Consider the following 20,341-nt stretch of genomic DNA (forward strand, 5'->3'; position numbering starts at 1 on the left):
CCTACGGGTGACTCGCTTGCCGAAGGCCCCACAGCAGCTCAGGGGCACAGCTGGAACCAGCGGCACCAGGTCTGTCTTCCGTGGCACCGCTGTGTTTTGGGAAAGGGGGAAAGAGGACACAGACGTGGCTCCTGTACGTAAAGGGAGGGACATGGGAGTCCGACCAGCTGCAGAGACCGTGGATCCCCTGGAGCCCCCGTCATTAACCACGAATGAAGGATTTTGAAAGCAGTGTTTTGATGACTATTGTTTTTACAGTGTACGTAGAATGAAGGGTGGAGAAGAGGGTTTGTGTCCTGGGCTGTAAATTCTGTGTAGACAGGAAAGGCCCAGCGCGCAATGGCGCATCCACCCATTTGTCCGTCCGCCCGTTCGTTCAGCGCACACTCCCTGAGCGTTCCCGCAGTGCCCACCACGCAGACCTCCTCTCTCTCCCGTGAGCTGCTGGCCTGGCGGGCAAGGGGAGTTGAATGACAGCCACACAGAGCAATGAGGTGTAGCCAGAAGAGGCCTCAGATCCCCCATGGAATTGGGGCAGGGAGGTCCTCCACTCCTCGCTCCCAAAGTACGAGGAAGATGGGCTTCCCTGGTACGTGGGCCTCCCAGCCTCGCACGGCTCAGCCTTGGACCGGCTCACCGTTCACCCACAGATGGTCAGCGGCTCCCCTCCAGCTTCACTCCCCCTCCCCTCCCCCACACAGCCCTCCTGGGCTCAGGCCCACATGAGAGTGGAGGAGAGACCCCCGTGCAGACTCTGGTTCTCTGTGGGGCTCAGGAGAGACCAGGGGTAGAGGTGGCAGGGAATGCGGTGGCTGCATCTCCTTGTGATTTCCGCTCACCAACTGTAGGCCCTGGGGGTGGGGGCGGGGGGCCAGCCTGGCTCTGCCAAGGTTTAGAATCATTGTCGGTTAAGCTGGGGATGCCAGTTCTGAAACAGCCTGTCCTGCGAGCCCAGCTGGCTGCCAGGCAGCAGCTCCACCTGGACCTTTTTCTTGGAGGAGCAGTCCTTCTACTCCATGAATGGAGAAGCCACATTAGGAAGAACCAGGTGGCCAGGCGTCCTGACACCTTTGACAATCGTAACGGAAACTTCCTGAGGACGTGTGTGCAAAGCCCCGGGGGTGGGAGAGCAGCTGAGGGGGGTCGGGAGGACCTTCTATCACCGAGTGTTGTCCAAGTAGCAGTTATGTGGCCCCGACATGTGTTCTCTCACCACCGACTGACTACGTGGCAGGTCGGCATTCGCCAGCGCAGCCTTAGATGAAGAAAACGCAGGCTCCGAGGGGGCAGGTAACCAACCTGAGGCTGCAGTGCCAGTAAAGTGCAAAGCCGGGGTGGAGCCCCGGCTCCTTAACCTGCTCCTGGTGGGAGGAGGGCCACAGCGAGCAACAGACTAGCATCTTCTAAACCTCTGAGCTAGGAGACTGTGTCCACTTGAAGAAAAGGGCGAGGTGGGTGGGATCGTCACGGGGCAGCAGGCGGGCTACAGAGCAAGCTGTTTCAGAAGTGGCTTCTCTGTCCTCCGGCAGTAGTGGGACCTAACTTGTTGGGGTGTAACCATGCTGGCTCGCAACCTCAGGGCGATGGGCACCCTGTCTGAGGGGCTCCGAGAAGTGGCAGGGGTGGCTGGGGTCTGGGCCAGGACACCAGCAGGAAGTGAGGAGCTGCTGGCACCTGCCCCACTCCCGCCCTCTGCTCACCTCCCACAGCCACATCTGTCTCCTTGCCCCCAGCTCTGGCCTGGAGCCTCATAGCCGTCCTGCTGGGCCCCTGGCCGGAGGCACTGGGCTGTGGCCTCAGCCATTAACTCTGCCCACGCTGCGTGCTCATGGGTGGGTGTTCTCCTCCAGAACCCTGAGCCCCAGCCTTGCAGGATATGGCCACCTCTTAAGGTCTCACCTAATGTCAAGCTTGCTAGCACCCAGTAGGGCACCCAGCACACAGTAGGCCCCCTACCTGATTCTTTTGTCTTCCAGTAGCAGAGACCTGAGACTTCCCAGTTAGAAGAGGGGACATCAGAAGCTCCACCCTCCCAGGCTCCCTCCTAGGACACAGGACTTGAGGGTGTGAGCTGGGAAAGAGGAGGCCCTGATGGCCCTGGCACTGAGCCCTCCCTGAAGGGGACCTGGGGACCTCCTCTGTCCTGAGCACTTGCTGAGCAGTGTGGTGACAACTCGAGGGCCTGGCCGTCCTCCCTGCCTCGGGCATAGCCGTCTCCCAAGAACAGGGAAGTTTCCCTCATTCGGTCATCAGGGTCCCAGGGCAAACACATGGCCTCATCCAGATGAGCCCAGGCCGCAGCCACAATCTCTTTTGGGGTTTTCCTCTTTATTTCCAGCAATTTTGAGAAGCCTGAAGTAATTGGTATTCCAAACAGGTCACTGGAACTGCCACCTCCTCAGTATTATACCTTAATTTCCTTTATCGCATGGCAAGTTGGAGTTAATCGCCCCTCTCCATCCTTTTTCCCACCGAAAACTGTTACGAGCCTGTCTGCTGGGTAAAGTCATTTTGTGGCAGCTCTTGGCTCCTTGCCACGTCCCTAGGAATCTTTCCGATCAGAGCCAAAGAACAAGGAGGGGTGAAAAATCCATTTGTACGAAGTGGGGATCTCCTGTTGAGAACTTATTTCCCTCCCTGTTCAAGAGGAAGGAACGAGTCCAGCCTCCAGCCGGCACAGCTGACTGGGTCCCCTGTCGCTGAGTGCATTCAGAAGGCGGAGTGGCCATATGTCAGCGGTGGGAACAGCGGATTCCTGCACCGGCGGGGGAAGGAGCAGGCCTCTCCTGGTGCCTGGATTATGGAGTCTGTGCCTCGAAGCCTCTAGGGCCTGTTTTCTCTCTGTGAGTTTACAGTTCTGTCTGTGATTTCAAAGTTGGAAAGATTCTGTGAAGTGATGGTCCTAACATTGGGATGTTTAGGTTTAAGAACTTTTAAATTGTGTGTTTTGAGTCTAAGGTCCTCTCCTGGAGTTGGAGGTTCTGTTCTGTGATTCCAAGGCTATTTTACGGTTCCTTGAGCCTCTTAAGCTGCAGTTCTGCTCTCTGACCAGGATTTGGGAGGGAGTGTGATCGCTTTTCTGAGGCCGCCTTGGGAGCATGGCCTCAGGCCTGCCCAGGCCTTCGCTCTCTCACAGGCCTGCTTCTCTCCCTTTATGAAAGGCCAGATTCAGACCTGATGGCCCCCAGGGCCAGACTCCCAGGGGTGTTCTGCCTGCAGCTGTTGGCACCTTCTGAGCCTCCCCCACCCCCAAAGTGCCCCACTGCACTGGCCTCCCCCCAGTGTCAGTTCCAGCAGGAGGCAAGCCTGTTCTGCTCCAAAGTCCCAGCAGGAAAGCCAGTGTGGGGTGAAGGTAAAAAGCGAACCGGATCATCGCCAAGAGCTCCATTGCCTGTGTGTGCGGTACTGTTCCCCACATAATTTCAACATCTATAGTATCTTTTATTTTTATTATTATTTTGTAATCCTCACCCAGGGATATGTTTGTTGATTTTAGAGGGGTGGGGAAGAGAAGAGAAACATCAAACCTGCAACCTAGGTATGTGCCCTGCCCAGGAATCAAACCCTCAGCCTTTTGGTGTACAGAGCGATGATGCTTCAGCCAACTGAGCCACCCAGCCAGGGCAGTAATGTTCTTTATTTCTTACCCCTCAGGGGTGTAGTGATTGATTGTTGGCCCCATTTTGTGGGCGAGGAAAGAGGGAGGCTCTGAGAGGTTAGCTGACCTGTAGTCATACTGGTTGGTGGTGGGGACCTTGAGTCACACAGCCTCAGGCTACCGAGTTGACCCAGACCCTGCATCAGTGGGAGGAGGGGGCGCAGGACCCTGGGGCTGTCTCTCAGGAATCTGCTGCCTGGCAGGGTCCTGGCGCACACACATGCACTTTCCCAGTGGAACCAACCCCCAGGACATTAAAGGACTTTGGAAAATAGACCCCGTTTCCTTCCAAGTGCACGTAGAAGCCAAAAAAGGGAACCACTTTCTCTATCTGCTTTTAGAATTTTCCTTCTTTCTTCTGGATCAAATGAGATTTTTCAAGGCGGGCTTCCCCAGCCCCTGCTGCTGCCGGCCAAGGTCACCCCTTCTTTGAGGTTCAACTTAAAGGCTCCCAGCTCCGTGCCACCCCCTCAGCTGCCCTCACTCACAGAGAGAGGAGGGGATGGTGAGGGTTTGGAGACCCCTGGGCTCAGCAGCCTTGTTTTCAGGCTGGGGCGCCGAGGCCCGGAGAGGGGGCACGACAGTCTGAGGTCACACAGTGAGCTCACCACCCTCGATTCTAATCAAGGCCGTCTGACCTGGATCTGGGGTGTGGCTGTTAAAGCTGAATTCCTGGCTCCTCAGCTGGGAAGGTCCAGCTCTCATTTTTTTTTCCTTTTCTTGTAGAGCGGTAGGGATGAGATGACCTGGGTTCTGGTTCTGCCTTGAGCTCTATGAGCTTGGGACAGTCCGTTGCCTTTCAAGGGCTTTGCCTCCTCATCTCTCAAAGAGGGTGATGCCCCCACTCTCACCCACCTCCTGGAGCTGCTGTGAATGGCCAGGCCGAGGGCCTGGGGTCTGGGGTCTGTAATCCGTCACTCAGCACTGCATCCACCTGGGACCCCAGTTCTGCAGGTTTCCTTTTGGCCCAACCAGTCTCTGTCCCCCAAACACCCCACAATTTGCCACTTCTGAGCCACTGCTCCTGTGTGGCCCCTGCTGTCGGCACCCTTGTCCCCATGGAGCACCTACCCTGAGCCACGCATGTGCTGTGATGTCCTTGTCGCCCAGTGGCATGCCTGCTGCCTCTGCTGGAAGTGGTGCTGGCAATGCAGGCTCCCCGCGCTCAGCCTTGCCCGCACACCTGGAGTGCCTTCCGTCTGTCCTTCCACTCTCAACCTGAGGAGGCACCCAAGGCAGGCTTGTGAATGGTACACGTGGAAAACCTGACTCCTTTTCCCTCCCCTATCTAGATGGGGAGACTGAGGCACTGGGAGTGTAAGGGACTTGTCCAAGGTCACTGGGGAAGGCAAGGGTAGCCTGGAATAATGCCCAGGACTCCGAGGCCCATACCACTCAGAGGCTCTTCCACCTCCCCCCAGACCTAGCCTGGGTTTGTGGAACTCCCCCGAGGATCCCTCTGAAGGGCTTCCCCGCAGCCCAGAGCGCAGCTGCAACAGGGGAAGGTCTGCAGCTCCTGAGGCCTCGTGGTGGTAGCTGAGCTGTGTGTCCCCGCTCTCTGAGCTGTTAGGGTGACTTGTGAGCCAGCGCTAGTCTGGTGGAGGGCTCCCGGGCCCACAGGCTATATCTGTCAATGGGAGACGAGTGTGGTCGGTCCAGCAGGGCTGCAGATCTCCACCTGGCCTCCGGCGGGTGGGCACAGCCTGGAGGCGCTTGCTGCACTGCTGCCCAGGTCTGACCTGCCAAAACTATGGCGGCAGAGCAAGCACCTTGTGGAGAATTGATCTGGCTGATGTTCCGGGCTGCAGACCCGGCAGGGGAGTGCCACACCTTTCGGCCTTGTTGGAGGTGGAGGGCGCTGTCAGACACCATCAACAGTTGATGCCGGAGCTGGCCCGGGAGGAGTGAAAGGAGGTTTTTTCCAGGTGGAGACGGAAGAAGTCTCCTGCCTGGTGGAACTGCCCAAGTAAAGCACCCAGGGGAAAGCCTGCAGTTTGTCCATGACCGTAGAAAGGATGTGGGAGCCGGTGGGAGCCAGGGACGGGCCAAAGCAGGTACAGGCAGCGGGGCAGCTTGACGTGTTCCCGAGTGCTTGCTAAGACACTGGGTCATATTCTGAGGGAGTTGGGAACTCGGCAGAATAAGGAAAGATGGCTTTCTGATTCTGGAGAGGCCTTTAGCGGGACGGTGGCTACTGACTGTGGATTTACAGCCCCCACCGGGGGCCGAAGGCGTGAACTGGGAGGGCCTGGGTACCGAGCCAGGGTTCCTTTCCTCTGTCAGCCTCGCCCTGGACCCTCTGGTGGGTAATACCACACCTCAAAAGGAAGCGAACTTAGAGGTCACCTAGTCCCATCCAGTTACGTCACAGAGGAAGAGAACAAGACACACAGGAGACAGAGGACTTACTCAGGTCACACGGTGGAGCCAGGGCCCCAGGCCAGGGGCGGGAGAGCCCAATGCTAATCCCATTCACAGTGAAATAATCTTAACTTTTCCCCACACAAATGCCAGCAGCCTCCCTGGCACAGGCCTGAACAGCTCACAAAGTGACGTCCTAACCTCCAGGTCTCCTGCTGGGCACACCGCGGGCCCAGACTTTCTGGCTGGCCCGTGAGGAGCTGGGGGTGGTGGAGAGCACGTACCAGCCTCCCGGGCAAGAAGCCCAGGACCAGCACAGTGGGGGTGCCCCTGAGAGACCCACCCAGTCCCAGAAGATGGATTTCCCAATAATAGGGTGTCATGTCCATTTATCAACAGGATGGCCCAGTGGGGCTCCCCCCGGAAACGCTCCTTCGTTCCAGCCTAATTGGTGAGACCGTTTTCATTTTCCACTTAGCCAGGGCTGCTTCCCAGCAACGTTCAGCTACTGCCTCCTGGCCAGAGGGTGCTGCTTTGCCATTCTGCAGTGGCCAGTGCCCTGACTGTCCATGGGGTGAGAGGAGGGACCCCAGACAGCGGGGGCATCTCTCCGTCATCACTCCCTCATGCCTCCTGGCTGTAGGGTAGGAATGACTGGCCTGTCTCCTGCTCCCTCAGCAAACCCTATCCAGGCTGTTGACTGAGGCAGTATCTGCTGTGCGTGAGTTCTCAGGCCCCTCTGGCCTGGCCTCCTCACTCCTGGCTGTAGAGTTCTGCCCCAGGAGCCCTGCTTTCCCACTTGAAGTCCATGGGGGAAAGGTAGCAGAATCCAGAGAGACCTGTCTGGTGTCACGCAGCGTGCTGGTGGCTGACCTGGGCTAGAATAAGACCTGGAGCCTTTTCCTCCACTGCAGAAGAGGAGGCAGAAGAGCTACCACTCTTCCCACTGGAGGAGACCAGGGCCTGGAAGGTGGGGGTTCTTGGCAGGCTCTCAGGTCCGTCCGAGGGAGGCAGAGCTGTGGACCCCCCAGCTCAGGTGACCTTCCTGGGGTTAGATAGGAAGGTCCCCTGGTCAGTGGAGGCCGAGTCCCCACTGAGGCCAGCAAGTGCTCCTGCCTGAATGCAGTGTGTGTCTGGGAGGCAGGCAGGACCCTGGCTGGAGGCCATAGGGAGTTTTCCCGCCATACCTCCTGTCCTCTGGAAGCTTTCACTCTGAGGATACCATGCATTTCCCTCTAGCTCTTCCCTTAGGACCTAAAATCCTAATGCCAGGTGGGTGGCCCAGACCCAGGTGGGCAGTCCGAGACTAACAACTGGGCAGGGCTGAGGGTATCTTCTCTGTGTGCTGCCTGCCCCTCCAAGCAGCACCCCTGCACGGTGCCTGGTCCTTTCACAGGCGCCAGCCAGGGACTCCTGCTGGTTCCATCCACCTCTCCCCCACCCCCATCCCCCCACCCCTCACAGCTGTCACTGGCTTGTACCTCCTGCATCCACAAATCACTGGGACAGGAAGAACCCTTTGTTGTCTGTACCTCGGAGATGCTCATCCTCCCTGAGCTGACAGCAAGTCCCACATACCCCAGTGAGGGCTTGGACCTCCCTTGGTGACAGCAGGGCTGGGTTCGGGCAGCGTCCGAGAGCAGCTGGGACACGCCGGGGCCTGAAGAAGGGCCTCGGCCGTGGAAAGCCCCTGGTGACCTTTCTGGTGGGGCCTTAGGCAGCACCATGGACCACAAGCCACCTGTGTCTTAGTTCCAGAGTGGCATCTGGTGGTGGCAGGGTGGGTGGGGGGGTGGCCTTGAAGGTTTGCTCACGTGAGGAAACTGAGGCCCAAAGTGGGAAGAGGTCACACGATCTGTCAGACGAGTGGGGCCGCAGGTGTTCTTTGAGTACCCGCTTGGTGTTGGGTCGTGTGTGAGGGCGTGTGAGGGGAACACCGACAGGAAGGAGGGGATGAGAAGCACTGTTGCGGGGCCGGGTGGACGCCCAGGCTGAGGACCTCACCTGGTTCAAAAGCGAAGATGCTCTTGCGAGTGGTCCTCTCACACTCACCCCTCCGTTCCTCATTTCCTCCAGCACGTCCCATGTCCACCCTCCCTCACCCCCAGCACCTGCCGCTGCCTCATTCGCTCTTTCTCCCTCGGTGGGATGAGAGGATGGGAGAGGAAGCGAACTCAGATGTCACCTGCTGATGGATGGTGGTGGCTTGAGCCCTGGAAACCCTCGGGGGCCCCACAAAACCGAGCGTGGAGCCCTGCCCACCACACTCTGTGGGAACTGTCTGCCTCTCTGGCACCAGCGAGAGCCTTGAGTCTGACTGTCGGCAGGCGGACTCAGAGACGCAGTCCCATGCAGGGTTGGAATGGGGGCAGCAGCGGGGTGGAGCACCCACAGTGCACTGACGGGTCTGACTCGGCAGTGACTATCCCGGAGTCCCGCCGCAGGGCCCAGGGTGAGCAGATCAGAGAGCCACAGTCTTAGAGTTAGGGTTAGAAAGTGAGACCCTCCAACCCAAGGCAGCTGTTCTAAATGTTGTATTCGCCCCCCGGGATCTTTAAACCCAGGGCTCTTAGGAACATCAGGCGTCTGGGGAGGCGGCGGGTGGCAGGCTGTGGGCTGGGCTTCGTGGCCCCACCAGGCCTGTTGGGGGGTGATGGGGAAACAGCTGATGGGGTTCCAGCAGCGCAGCTTCCCCTTTATGTTGGAGTTTCACTTGGGAAAAGGGTTCCTCTGCTTAAAAATAAAGAGTGAGTTTTCCAGGCCCGGGCTGTGCTGCGGCCCGTGCCAAGCCCCACTGCGGCCTAAGAGGACCGCTGGCGCTGGCCCCGGCGGTGAGTGAGTGGGCACGGGGTGGGGGCGGGTTCCTGGGAGGGGGTACAGGTTGCTCTGGGCCACCAGCTCCTCCCCCTCTCACTCCTGCTGTGTTGTTGCCGAAGCCAGAGAACACTCGGGGTCTGTCGTCCGTTGACTGGGGTGACAGTTTAATAGTAGCTTCCTGGGCTGCCATTTAAATCTGCCTGCCAGGTTAGTAGGCCAGAGGCAGGCTGGCACGCCCCCTGCCCCCACCCCGGATCTTCGAGCTGCTGACAGCGGTTGTCTTGGCAACCCCAGGGCCTGGCAAGCTCTGCAGAAGGGTAACCATGGGGGGAGCAGCCCTTTCATCTCCCCGATTCGGGTACAAGTGGCCCAGCTGTCTCAAGGCTGGGCCGCAGGGCCGGAGCCAGGCCACCCGGAGCCAGGCTACCCTGTGGCTGGTCCGGGCAGGGAGAGGCAGCAGGGGCAGATGAGTCCCTTCTATGCCCCGACCTCCAAGGTGGGGCTTCGCATCTTTGCTCCCTCAAACCCTCCCCTGCCCAGGGAGGGGAGCAACACACCCAGCTGGCCTGGCAACAACTCGGAGCCAGAACCCACCTGGCCTACGGGTCTCCGCCCTCACAGGGTGCTCCCTGAGGCCCGCAGCCTGCCTGCAGGGCCTGAGGGCAGCCAGGGCCGGCATCCCCGACGTCCCGCTCAGCTCCCTGTCCTGTGGGGCCGGTGTCAGGCCCCCTCTCCCACCCTGGGCCCTCCCCTGGACACGTCCCTGCTCCGAGGACTGGGGTGTCCCCGGCAGTGTCCCCTCAGCTTCACTCTGGGCCGAGTGCTCTGTGAACACCATCTCCTGGTTTTCACTGCTTGGTGGAGACGGCCAGAAAATTGGGAGCAGCCTCTGCCGTGTGACCACGGCCAGTCCTCCCCTCTCTGGGCCTCCTCGTTGCTCTAGAATGAGGGGCTTGCATGACAGCGGTGCTTCCCCATGTGTGGTTCATTGGGCCACTTGTTTCTTGGGAAATACACACGTGGCAACCAGAAAAGAAGTTCCTTGGCTAAACAAGTTCGTGAAGTGCTGGAGGAAACAAAGTCAGTTCAATACCTTTATTGTAGGCTTTCTCAGAGCCTTTAGCAAGCCAGTGGGCACTGTGCCTCGACAAGGGGGAAAGTAAGTGTCTTGTCCCCAACCTTGGGGTGGATGGCCACCCGTTCTCTGGCCTGCCCTCTGCCTTCCTCTTCCTCCTCTAGGAAGTCCTGAAGGAAGCCCTCTCAGCCTAGAGCCTTGGGTTCTGTTGGCTGCTCAAAAGCAGCCCTGTGCTTAGCAGGGGCTGGCCATGTCTCTGCGTGAGCTCAGGAAAAGCGGGGCCCTTGCACCCGGCCTCTGAGGAGTAGCTTCGTGCTCAGCGGGGCGAGTTGGCCTCTGGCCTAGTGGAGCTCCCAGGCCCCCAACCCTGCACGGCCGTCTGCTCCGAGTCCCGGGCCCTTCATCGCTCTCCTCACTCCCACACCTTGGCTGACTCCTCTTCCTTGAATACAGTCCCCTCCTCCAGGAAGCCTTCCTCGACCCCTAGGCTGGGTCAGGTGGCCCTCCCCCAGCTTCCTGGCCACACTCTGGCCCTGGAGTGAGGATCCCCGGGTTTGGGTGCAGCCCTCCCACGAGTGCATTCTGTGACTCACTCGGGGCAGCCACTTCTCTCTGGTTTTCTGGCTGACGTGGGGGAGGGCCACACAGCGGCCTTCGAGGCTGCGCCGTGATGGAGCACTGGGGCTGCCAAGAGGGAGCCACGCCAAGCCGTTCCACCTGGCAGCCCGGACTGATCTTTGTTTTGAAGCCCCCCATCTGCACCGGGGCTGTGGGATGCGCGTGGGTGGGGAACGACAGAGCGAAGGATGAGCACTCTCTCAGGGAAGGATGCCCTGGGGGGCAGGGAGGCTGGGAGGTGCTGAGTGATCATGATAATTTTGCCAGATCATAGGCTGTGGGTGTGGAGAGGGGCTGAAGACCCAGTGAGAGCCACACGTCCATTTCCATATGAGGAGGCAGCCTGGTGTGACAGATGGGCCTGGGGTCACACACACAGCAGCTGGGGCTGCTGACCTCACGCACCTCAAACTCATACCTTTACGCTTTCCAGTTTAGGCCCTGGCTCCATCCTTAGCCCACTGCCTCCTCGCAACAGTGCTGCGTGGCAAAGCAGGGATATTACCTCTGAGTGCAGGTGAGGAAAATGAGCTCAGAGAACTTATATAACTTGCCACAGGTCACACAGCCCACCGGTGGCAGAGCAGAGTTCTCCGGCCACTTTCCTTGGCCAGTGGTCTTATTATAAATAGCCACTCCCACTTCCTTTGTCCTGGATCTCCCATTCTCCCTCACTCTGCCCTGGTATCAGCCCCTCCACACTGCCCTCTGGAATCCCAAGTCCTTTGTGGCAGCTCATCTGTTGCTATGGCACCAGATTATGATGTCGCAGACCCTGGATGACTGTGTACTGTTCCTGGGCTGTGGAGTACAGGGACTCACAGAGGTGGGCATTGTCCAAGAGGTGACTGGCATGGAGGGACATGCATCCCTGGAAACAGGGAGCCACGGCCTCCAGCCCAGCTGGGGAATCACCCTGGGAGCTGGAGCCAAGGCTGCCGGGGCCAGGAGAGCGGGGGCTGGCATGGCTTGCTCCGACAGCCTCAAAACACTGCCCAGCCCTCATCACTTGGCAGTGCTGATGCAGCCTCTTGATGAGGGGCTGTCGGGCTCAGTTCACTGGGATGCTCGCTCGGATCCCTCGGGAGAAGCTTTTTGCCTGGTGCCCTGTGTCAGTGCTGCATGGGGAAGCCACTGTCCCCACTTGCCCGGAGAGGGAGGGAACTTTCCCAGAGACTCAGTCTCAGCTCCAACTGCAAATCCTTCCTCGTGGTTACACTTCAGACAGGCCCGTCAAGGTAGTTTAGTCTAGTCCCCAGCCTGAAAGTGGCATGCTGCCTGCCTCAGTTTCCCCAGGGCAGTCCATTAGAGTGCAGGTTGTCATAAGCCCAGGTGTATTCTACTGCCCACTGTGGCCACATCCGGGGGACGCCTCGTGCAGGCCCCTCCGGGCTGTGGCTGATCTGCCCCGGGCTCCTGGCCCTGGTTGCGCTGTGTTTGCCTCTCTGGAGCCCGACTTGTAGCCTGGCCATCTGTGGTGGCGGAGGAGCTTAGTGGAGGGAGCCTAAGCTTTGGCCGCTGCTGCCTGGATTGAAATCCCACCTCCGCCGCCTCCCACCCTCACCCCTTTGATCCTCAGTTTCCTCTCGTGTGAAACGGGATTCACAGCAGCTACCGGCATCGACTATGAGGTCAAATTGTTACCCTGCCTTCACCCATACGTGACTTTGGGTGTGTAACTCAGCACCCCTAGATTTTCCCGGGTGTCCAGTGGGACAGAGGGGCCCTTTGTTGTGAGGTTTCTCGGTAGAGTACCCGGCACAGACTGGCACCCAGGGTACACTCAGAGAGTGCTACAACAGGAAAAACGCTGAGCTTGTGGTGGAGAAAACACACTGCTGTCCAGGTTAGGAAATGCCCCAAGAGCTGTGGTTCACAACTAGACTGCTTTCAGATGGTTATGGGCCATGATTTACCAAAAAGCAGTGTTGGTGTCTGTTACCTCCCACGACCCCTCGGTGCAGGCCTCAGGAAGGGCCGCTCAGCACCCTGGCCTGGGAGTCAGGAAAGCCGGTTCTGATCCCGGCCTTGCTGTTTCCCTGGGCTGGCCGCTTTCCCTCCCTCTCTGAGCCCCCGGCTCCCCATCTGTAGGTGGGTCCTCATTCCTATGGTTTCTTGTAACCCTGCACACACGAAGGTGTTCTTCTAAGGAAACTGGGAAGAAAACTCATCTTAGAATGCAGATCTAGTGCAAAGATTCCATTGAAAAGGAATGCAGAAATGGAATGGATTTAGTAGATCCAGTATCTGTCCCCAAGTCCTGCCAGGCTGCTGGGGCAGCGGGGTGGGGGAGGTGGCAGTCACGTGGTTCCAGAGGCAGCCAGGGGGCCTGTGGGAGGATGAACAAAATCCCAGGCTGGCCACTGGGAAGGGGCATCTGGGGAGAAGGGGAGCCCGGCTCTGGAGTGTGTGAGCAGAGGCTGGGCAGCTACGTGTCCAGTGGGTTCGCTGTGCCCACGGAGAGCTACCCCGATTTAGGTCCTGTGCTGAATGTGACATAGTCCCTACACTGGGGCAGCACCAGGCCAGTGGAGGGACAGGGAGGACAGCAAACCACGACTCTGCGTTCTTGTCCCCATTCTGCTACGCGTTATGAGATCTCAGCCTGCTACATACAGCCCCGGAGACCAGAGGGTACCCCGTTTCCTTTGCTTCTGATTAAGACTTCCAGCCATAAAAACAGCAATGGCTGCTGCTCACTGAGCATCTGCTGTGTGCCAACAGCTCTCTTGCGTGTTCTTCACCCGTTACAGCTTCGAGTTACTCCCCCGCAGAGCCTTTGTTTCCTTCTTCCCATTATACAGAGAAGGAAATAGAGGCTCAGCGGTTAAGTAACAACCCCAAAGTCAGACAGAAAGGGGCTGAGCTGGGACTCAGACGCCCCCCTCCACCGCCGTGGGCAAGCCTCCTCCTCTAGACCAGAAGCACCCTGGGGGGGCAGAAACTAATTTGGGTGTCTCGCCCAGTAGATAGAGTCTCTTCCCACCACTCCTTATTAATCTTGCCGGAAAGCAATCATTCGCCTTTATGATTTATTGCCACCAGATTCTGGTGCTTATGGTCAGGGCCTCAACTTTGAGCTGGTTAGGGGCAGCATGACAGGCAGGGAAAGGGACTGAGAAATGGCAGAAGGGAAGGCTCCCTGGAGGTGGTGACAGTGGGATTGGACTTCGGGGGAGGAGAGAGGTGTGGTAGGGTCCGTTCCCTTGGTGGGGGGATCCTGTTACCCCTGTTGGACCTGGTGTTCAGTAAAAGCCTTTCTCCCCTGTCCTCTCCTCTCAGTCAATGGGGCACCCCGGGCCCTGGGGAGCAGGGAAGGCCATGTGGTTTAGCACATTTTGGTCGCCCCACGGTCAGCTGCCCTCCAGGCCCCCCCTCATACCCATCTTCTTGCCCCGCAGCCAAGAAGACCTGCACGGACAGCGACTTCACCTGTGACAACGGCCACTGCATCCCCGAGCGGTGGAAGTGTGATGGCGAGGAGGAGTGTTCCGACGGCTCCGACGAGTTCGAGGCCACTTGCAGTGAGTCCTGTTCCTCGGGCTGGGGCTGGGGGCCTGGCCCCGTCCCCGGGTTCCTGGTCAGTCTTCCCTGTCGGGAGGCTGGGAGGCCCCAGTGAGGCGATCTGTCGAACACAGCCCCAGACGCACTCTGTGCTCCGTTGTCGGGGGCTCCTGGCAAACAACAGGTGGATCCGGCAGCTGGGGTCCCGTGGCCTGCGCCAGGGCTCTCTTTATCCCCTTGCACGCGGGGCCTGCTCCTGTCCTGCCGGGAGCTGGGGGCCGCCCCTCCAAGCCTTCTGCCCAGAAGTAGCCGTAGCACATCCTCTGGGCCTCCCCTCGGCCTTCCCCACAAAAGGACTCTAATCATCATTCTTTTCTTTTTAAAAAGATTTTATTATTTATTTTAGAGAGGGGAAGGGAGGGAGAAAGAGAGGGAGAGAAACATCAATGTGGGGTTGCCTCTCGTGCTCCCCCTACCTGGGACCTGGTCTGCAACCCAGGCATGTGCCCTGACTGGGATTTGAACCAGGGACCCTTTGATTTGCAGGCCAGCACTCAATCCACTGAGCCACACCAGCGAGGGCTTGTGATTCTAATAGCACTAATGAGACCTGGTGCTTGTGAAGCCTGTGCTGTGGGGCAGGCACTGGGCCAAGCTCTCTGTACACGGTAATTCATGTATCCTCACCGCAGCCGCATTAGCAGGTCCTGTCACTTTCTGAATTTTTCGAAGGAGGGCACCGAGGCTCCAAGAGGTTGAGTGATTGGCCCAAGGCTCCCCAGCCAGGACTTGGAGGCCCCAGTTCTTCCCCGGCCTCCAGGGCAGACTGGGTGGCAGCAAGGCAGCCAGGGGTGCGGTAGAAGGCCCGAGCTGAGCCCCAGGCCTACCTCCCACAGTCCGGGCTTTGTCTCTCTGGGATTTCTTTTCCAGGCCCTAATCCTCAAAGCAAACTTACACCAGGCAGGTCGTTCTGTGACATTTGTTAAATTAAAAAGGAGATGAGAAGGGGGTGGGGAAGGACCCAGTGGTCCTGGAGGCAGAGTTTCAGCAGAGTGAGCCTGAGACAAAAGGCTGGGGTGGGGGGTGGTGATGCAGCACATGGAGGATGGTGGGGCTGGGGGAAACCTGCCTGGGTCCTCATTAGGGGTCACAGTTGCCCCAGAGACAGGGGCAGGGACAGTGGAGGCCGATGTCCCATCTAGTCCCATCTAGGGCTGCAGCTAATGATAACTGGGTTTCCTTGTCTCCTAGCAACAGAGCTACCAGTCTCCCAGTGAGGGAGGGAGGGAGGGAGGGAGGGAGGGTAAGAGCGACCCCAGCCTGAGATGGCCCCTCACTTCCAGGCACTGCAGCCCCCTTGCCCCAGGCCCCATCCTCTGCTTACCCCACCGGGTAGCCAAACCCAGTGCTGCCCTGGAGGTGCATGTATTCTCCAGAGCTTCAAAAGGAACAAAGCCCAGCCACACCCACTGTGACTCTCATCCTCCTGACAACCTTGGACGAGGGACTGATTGATCCCCATTTAGAGAGAAGAAAACAGGCTGGGACAGGTTCACCCACTTGCCTCGGGCTACCCAGCTAACTAGGGACACTGTCATGTGTGCTTGGGGAGGGGGGCTGTGGCCACAGGGGCTCTTCCTCCATCGCACTCCTCAGCCGGCCCGCCGGCCCTCGCTCCAGCAGTTACCGTGGACATTGGGGGGAGAAGGGGAGGAGAGGGAGCCTGGTCACTGTTGTTATCCCGTCCTCTTGATGCCTGAGAGCTTTGCTCCCCCGCCCCACACGTCCCTTTGTGTTTGATGTCCCTTTTCATTTTCCTCCTCCCCTCTTCCCCGCACCAGGCTGACCCCCTTTGCTGCCTGCCCCACTCCCTCATCCTGCCCTGCCCCATGTTTCCTTGTCTTTGTCCCTTTCTCGCGTTCAGCACTTGCTGCCTTCCCATCCTCGGCCGTGTGAGGCCCTCTGGTCTCACCCCTCCTGCCTCCCAGGTCTGCTTGGGACCCAGCTCTGAGACATTGCTGTTTGCCAGCCGAGCAACTGGAGGCCTAGAGAGTCTGAGGGCCTTGCTTCTGAGACACACAGGTTGTTCCTGGCTAGTCTGCCTTTCGTGACAACAGGCTCCACAGGCCTCCTGAGGCTTGAGGGAGCACCCCATGGGAGCACAGCGAAGGCTGCACCCCGGGACTCGGGAGGCCCCACTCTCTGGGCTCTCCCAGTGGTTTGCTATGAGGTCCTGCCTACTTTTCTGCCCCTCTCTGGGCCCTGGTTTCTAACATTCTGGAATTCTAAAGACCACGATTCTAAGATTCCTAGACTCTTGGGATTCTGGGGCCCTCTTCCTTGCCTGTGCCCAGCTGGGACACAAGGCCCAGGATCCCACTTCCCACGCAGAGCTGCGGGTCAGAGGCCTGCAGGCCTATGGGTGGGGAGGGCTGCCTGGAGGAGGCTGGCCAGGGTGGGAGCTCCAGGGTCAGGCAGAACTGGGGGCAGCAGGACCTGGTAAGCTGGCTTGCTCACAAGCAAGCTGACTGAATGGGAACCCCGCAGCCAACCCCACTGCCCATTTAATTGGTGTTGTCATAGCAACCTCACAGCCTACCAGGTTTCGGGGGACTGTGCCAGCTCCCAGGATTGAGCCCTCCCTCCCCAAAGAAAGATTATAGGCAGTAGTAAAGTGTGGTGGGGTGTGGTGTTTGATGTATTTGGGTTCGGGCCCCCTAACCGGTGAGGCAAATTGCCCAACCCCTCTGGCCCTCAGCTTGTTCATCTTTAAAATGGGGGTGATGGTGCCTGCCTTGCAGGCTCCGTGAGGACTGAGCACGCAGAGCATCAGTGCTGGAGTCATCGGCAGTGTCGGTTTTATTGCTACATTCTGACGTCAGGCCCTTCCCCTCACGTACGGTGGCTTTAAATCGGGGACAGTAGAAGTGTGGGGGGTTGCATCACGAGGGAAAGGGATCTAGGAGCAGCTCCCTGTTCTCCTGCTCCTCCGCCATGTCACCTGCCCCTAGCTGGCTGGGGTTTCTCCCAGCTCTCTCTCCTTCCGGTTCTGGATTCTGCGTCTATCAAATGTAGCCAGGAGTCAATGCAGTAGGAAAGCCTGGGACATTTGCCTAATGAAAGGAATGTTTCAGCTCTGATCATAGTTCACCTGATTGGGGCTGCTGACCCACCTTCAGGCATCTGTCGGGAGGGGAGGCAGTGGGGAGAGTGGTTCAGGGTGAATGAGTTACAACCATGGGTGCTGCTTATTGAAAGGGGGGTTTTATTCGTGAATCTTAGAACTTTTCTACCTGGAAGAGGACCTCACTGATGAACTAAGTGCGCCTTCCTCCATAAGGCATGGAAGCCCAGAGATTTTCTGTGATCACCAGCAGGCAAGGGGCCAACCCAGCTCCCAACACTGTTTCTGACCCCGTGTGGAGGAGCTGGTGCAACTGCCCCTTCCACATGCTGGACAGTCTCATGCCCTGCTTTCTGGGGCAGCAGCGGCTGGACGCCGACCGTTCGCACTGCCTGAGCCCTGGTCCCCTTAGAGCTGGCAGTGCCCCTTCGGAGGTCGTCTGCCCCTAAGCCTCACGTGACCGGCACTGCAGACACGCTCGCTCAATAAGCAGCCATGAAGCACTTTCATTCTTTTATTCAACAGACATTCCACTTTTTATTAATTCGTGAACTTATGAATTAGAGAAAGTACCCATGGGTTTGGGTTTCTGGGGCAGGATGCTCTGGGGATCTGCCAATGCCTACAGCCGCTCCAGCGAGCCAAACCCTTGCCGGCTCTGCAGGATTCCTGGCATCTGAACCAGTGGGCTCCTCACTCCTGCCTCTCAGAACCTGGTCACACGTGGACAGCAGGCAGAAGGCCTCCCTCAGGCATCTGCCCTCGGAGAAAAAGACAGAGAGGGGCAGAGACGGAGACAGATGGAGAGAGACAGACACACACATTCGGGCTGGGGGCTGCTCCTGGAGGGCCACGTGGGCCCTGACGGTGCGCATCCCCAGGAGTGAGACCAGGGCCCTCCTGGCCCTTTGCATTTGCATTTGTGAAATTAAACGAGGGCAACTGTTGTTTCCTGAGCTCTGAGTTTGTTCCAGGCTCTGAGAGTAGGAATCTTCAGATGTTCCCCCATTTAAACCACCCGCTGACTCCAGAAGATTATGTCGCCCCGTTGTCAGATGAGGAAAGCCAGAGTGCAAAAAGGCTAAGTGGCTTGTGAAGGAGCTTCGTGTTAGTAAGGAAGGTTTGGACCCAGGTCCGTCTGACTCAAAACCCACACTCTACCTCCTGCATTGTGCTGCCCAGGGCCTTCGGCGTCGGTCGTCCTGAAAGTAACGCATGAGACGGCCAGGCGCCCTGCTGCAGACCCTGCCTGCCTGAGCAGAGGCCCCATGAGCTCCTTCTCATGGAGGGGTCCATGCTCATTAGGGGTCCTTCTGCCAGGACCCCTCTCAATCCCAGGGACACCGGGGAGACCGACAGGGGGCAGGGGTGGGGACCCATGGGGCCTGCTTTTCTCTTGTGTTGGTGAAGTGCAAAAAGTCAAGCAGTGAATTTGGAGTCAAGACCTGGCATGGAGGTCCAGCTCTGCCTCTCACTGCAAGATGTTGAGCAAATGACTCGCCCTATCCAGGGTTTGTTCTTCTCATTCATAAAATGAAAGCAATGATCGTACCCACTTCCTAGGGTACCCACTTCCTAGAGATAATGCACTTCCCAGGGCTGGGCAGTGAGGGGCCTGGCCCAGGAGCCTGGAGAGCAAGGCTCAAGTCCTCACTGTGGGGAGGAGCTTACATCATAACTGAGACAGGGCGGTTCCAGGAGAGACTGGCGGCTGGAACAGCCAGCATCCAGTGGCCTCAGCAGGCCCTTCCCCTCACTGGCCTCTGTCTCCTGTCCTCTAATGGCTGCTCCTTGGTGTGACCTCCAAGGCCTCTCAAGTCCTGGCGTTCCAAGACAGTCCCTTTGCTCTTTGAGGGCAGGAGGGCTGGAGTCAGGCACTGCTGAATCCTTGAGAGCCTGTAGTTAGAGCTGTCTATTTAGGGATACAGCAAATGTCTTATTAGTTATAAAGAAAGGAAGCAGACGGATTGTTTAATCATTGTCCTTGCTGAAAGGTTATGCAATTAACTGTATAAATATTCATTAAAAGTTCAAGCGGCTGCGTGCTGCACCACGTGGGGTCTGCAGGACCAAGCCCCCATAGGTGGTGTGGATGGTCAAGGACACTTCAGTCACCTGGGCTTTGAGGCCGAGTTTGGAGCTGGTTCGGAGCCACTTCTCCACCCACAGGAACCTGGGGGGCTTGATGGAAAGGGTGGGGCTCTAATCAGAGGAACCTGGACTCTGCCTCTCGCTGCTGTGCCTCTTGGGGCCATTCCAGTACATGGTCTCTCTGAGCCTCAGTTTCCTTGGCTGCAGCATGGATGAGGGACCACCCCCCTGCTTCACTCGTGGGCAACACTGACACGACAGTCGTTATGAACCGGTGCCCTTGGAGCTTTTGCTTACAGCCTCAGGGCCTGTTCACCTGGCGGGGTGAGGGTGAGAGCAAGGTGGGGAACCAGCAGGTGCTCGGGCGGGGCAGCCTGACACCCTGGAGGTGATTGGTGAATGTAACTCACTCCCAACTCCCCTGTGAGATCGTTTCCTGATGCCTGGCTCAGGGATACCCGGTCCCTTGTCCCTCCATCCCAGTGCTCTCTCGGGGGCTTGCAAACACGTAGAACATCGCTATCACTTCTCTAGGAGTGGATTTCAGAGAGACGAAGTATCCCATATGTTTTGGACTTGCAGAATGATAACCTGGGTGTTCTCAAAGCAGGTGCATGGGAATCACTGGGGTGGAGGGAGTTGCTAAAATGGAGATTTCTGGGCTCTGCACTCGAAGTCTGCATTCAGTCTGCTATGAGCTGGGGCCAGGGACCCGCATTTCTACCAGCTCCACACCCTCACCCCTTGGTCAGGACATGGGAAATGCCAGTCAGCTTCAGCTCCCTTGTGTTCTGGTGGGCCCTGAAGGGGATGTGCTTCCTGAGGGCCTGCAGCATGCTGGTGACAGAGGGGCTCTGGGAGAGAGATCCCCACTTCCAGATGCCCAGGCCCCTCAACACCCTTCATTGCAGCCCCAAGGCCTCCCCAGGCTCAACCCAACAGTTGTCTGTTAAAGGAAATTTACGTAAAATGAACCCTCTGAACCCTGTATTCCCAACAGGTTGCCTTCTGTTTCATGAAATGCGTTCCTAGGGAAAACTCTGGGGTCCATACTGGGGTCTAAGGAACTCCTCTCTCACGGCACAGTAGTGTT

General features: G+C 58.2%; 1 protein-coding gene across 10 annotated transcripts in view; it reads left to right on the forward strand.

The window, feature by feature from the left end:
• The window catches only part of LRP8 (LDL receptor related protein 8), a 72,543-nt gene that overhangs the window by 20,243 nt on the left and 31,959 nt on the right, over positions 1-20,341 (forward strand). For all 10 annotated transcript variants that reach the window (XM_045857589.1, XM_045857622.1, XM_045857596.1 and 7 more), the window contains exon 3: positions 13,931-14,053. In XM_045857589.1, the coding sequence (XP_045713545.1) occupies positions 13,931-14,053 (123 nt within the window). The remainder of the gene's footprint in view (positions 1-13,930; positions 14,054-20,341) is intronic.

This window comes from Phyllostomus hastatus, unplaced genomic scaffold, assembly GCF_019186645.2.
Source record: "Phyllostomus hastatus isolate PE091 unplaced genomic scaffold, TTU_PhHast_1.1 phas_contig_147, whole genome shotgun sequence".
Lineage (NCBI taxonomy): Eukaryota > Metazoa > Chordata > Mammalia > Chiroptera > Phyllostomidae > Phyllostomus > Phyllostomus hastatus.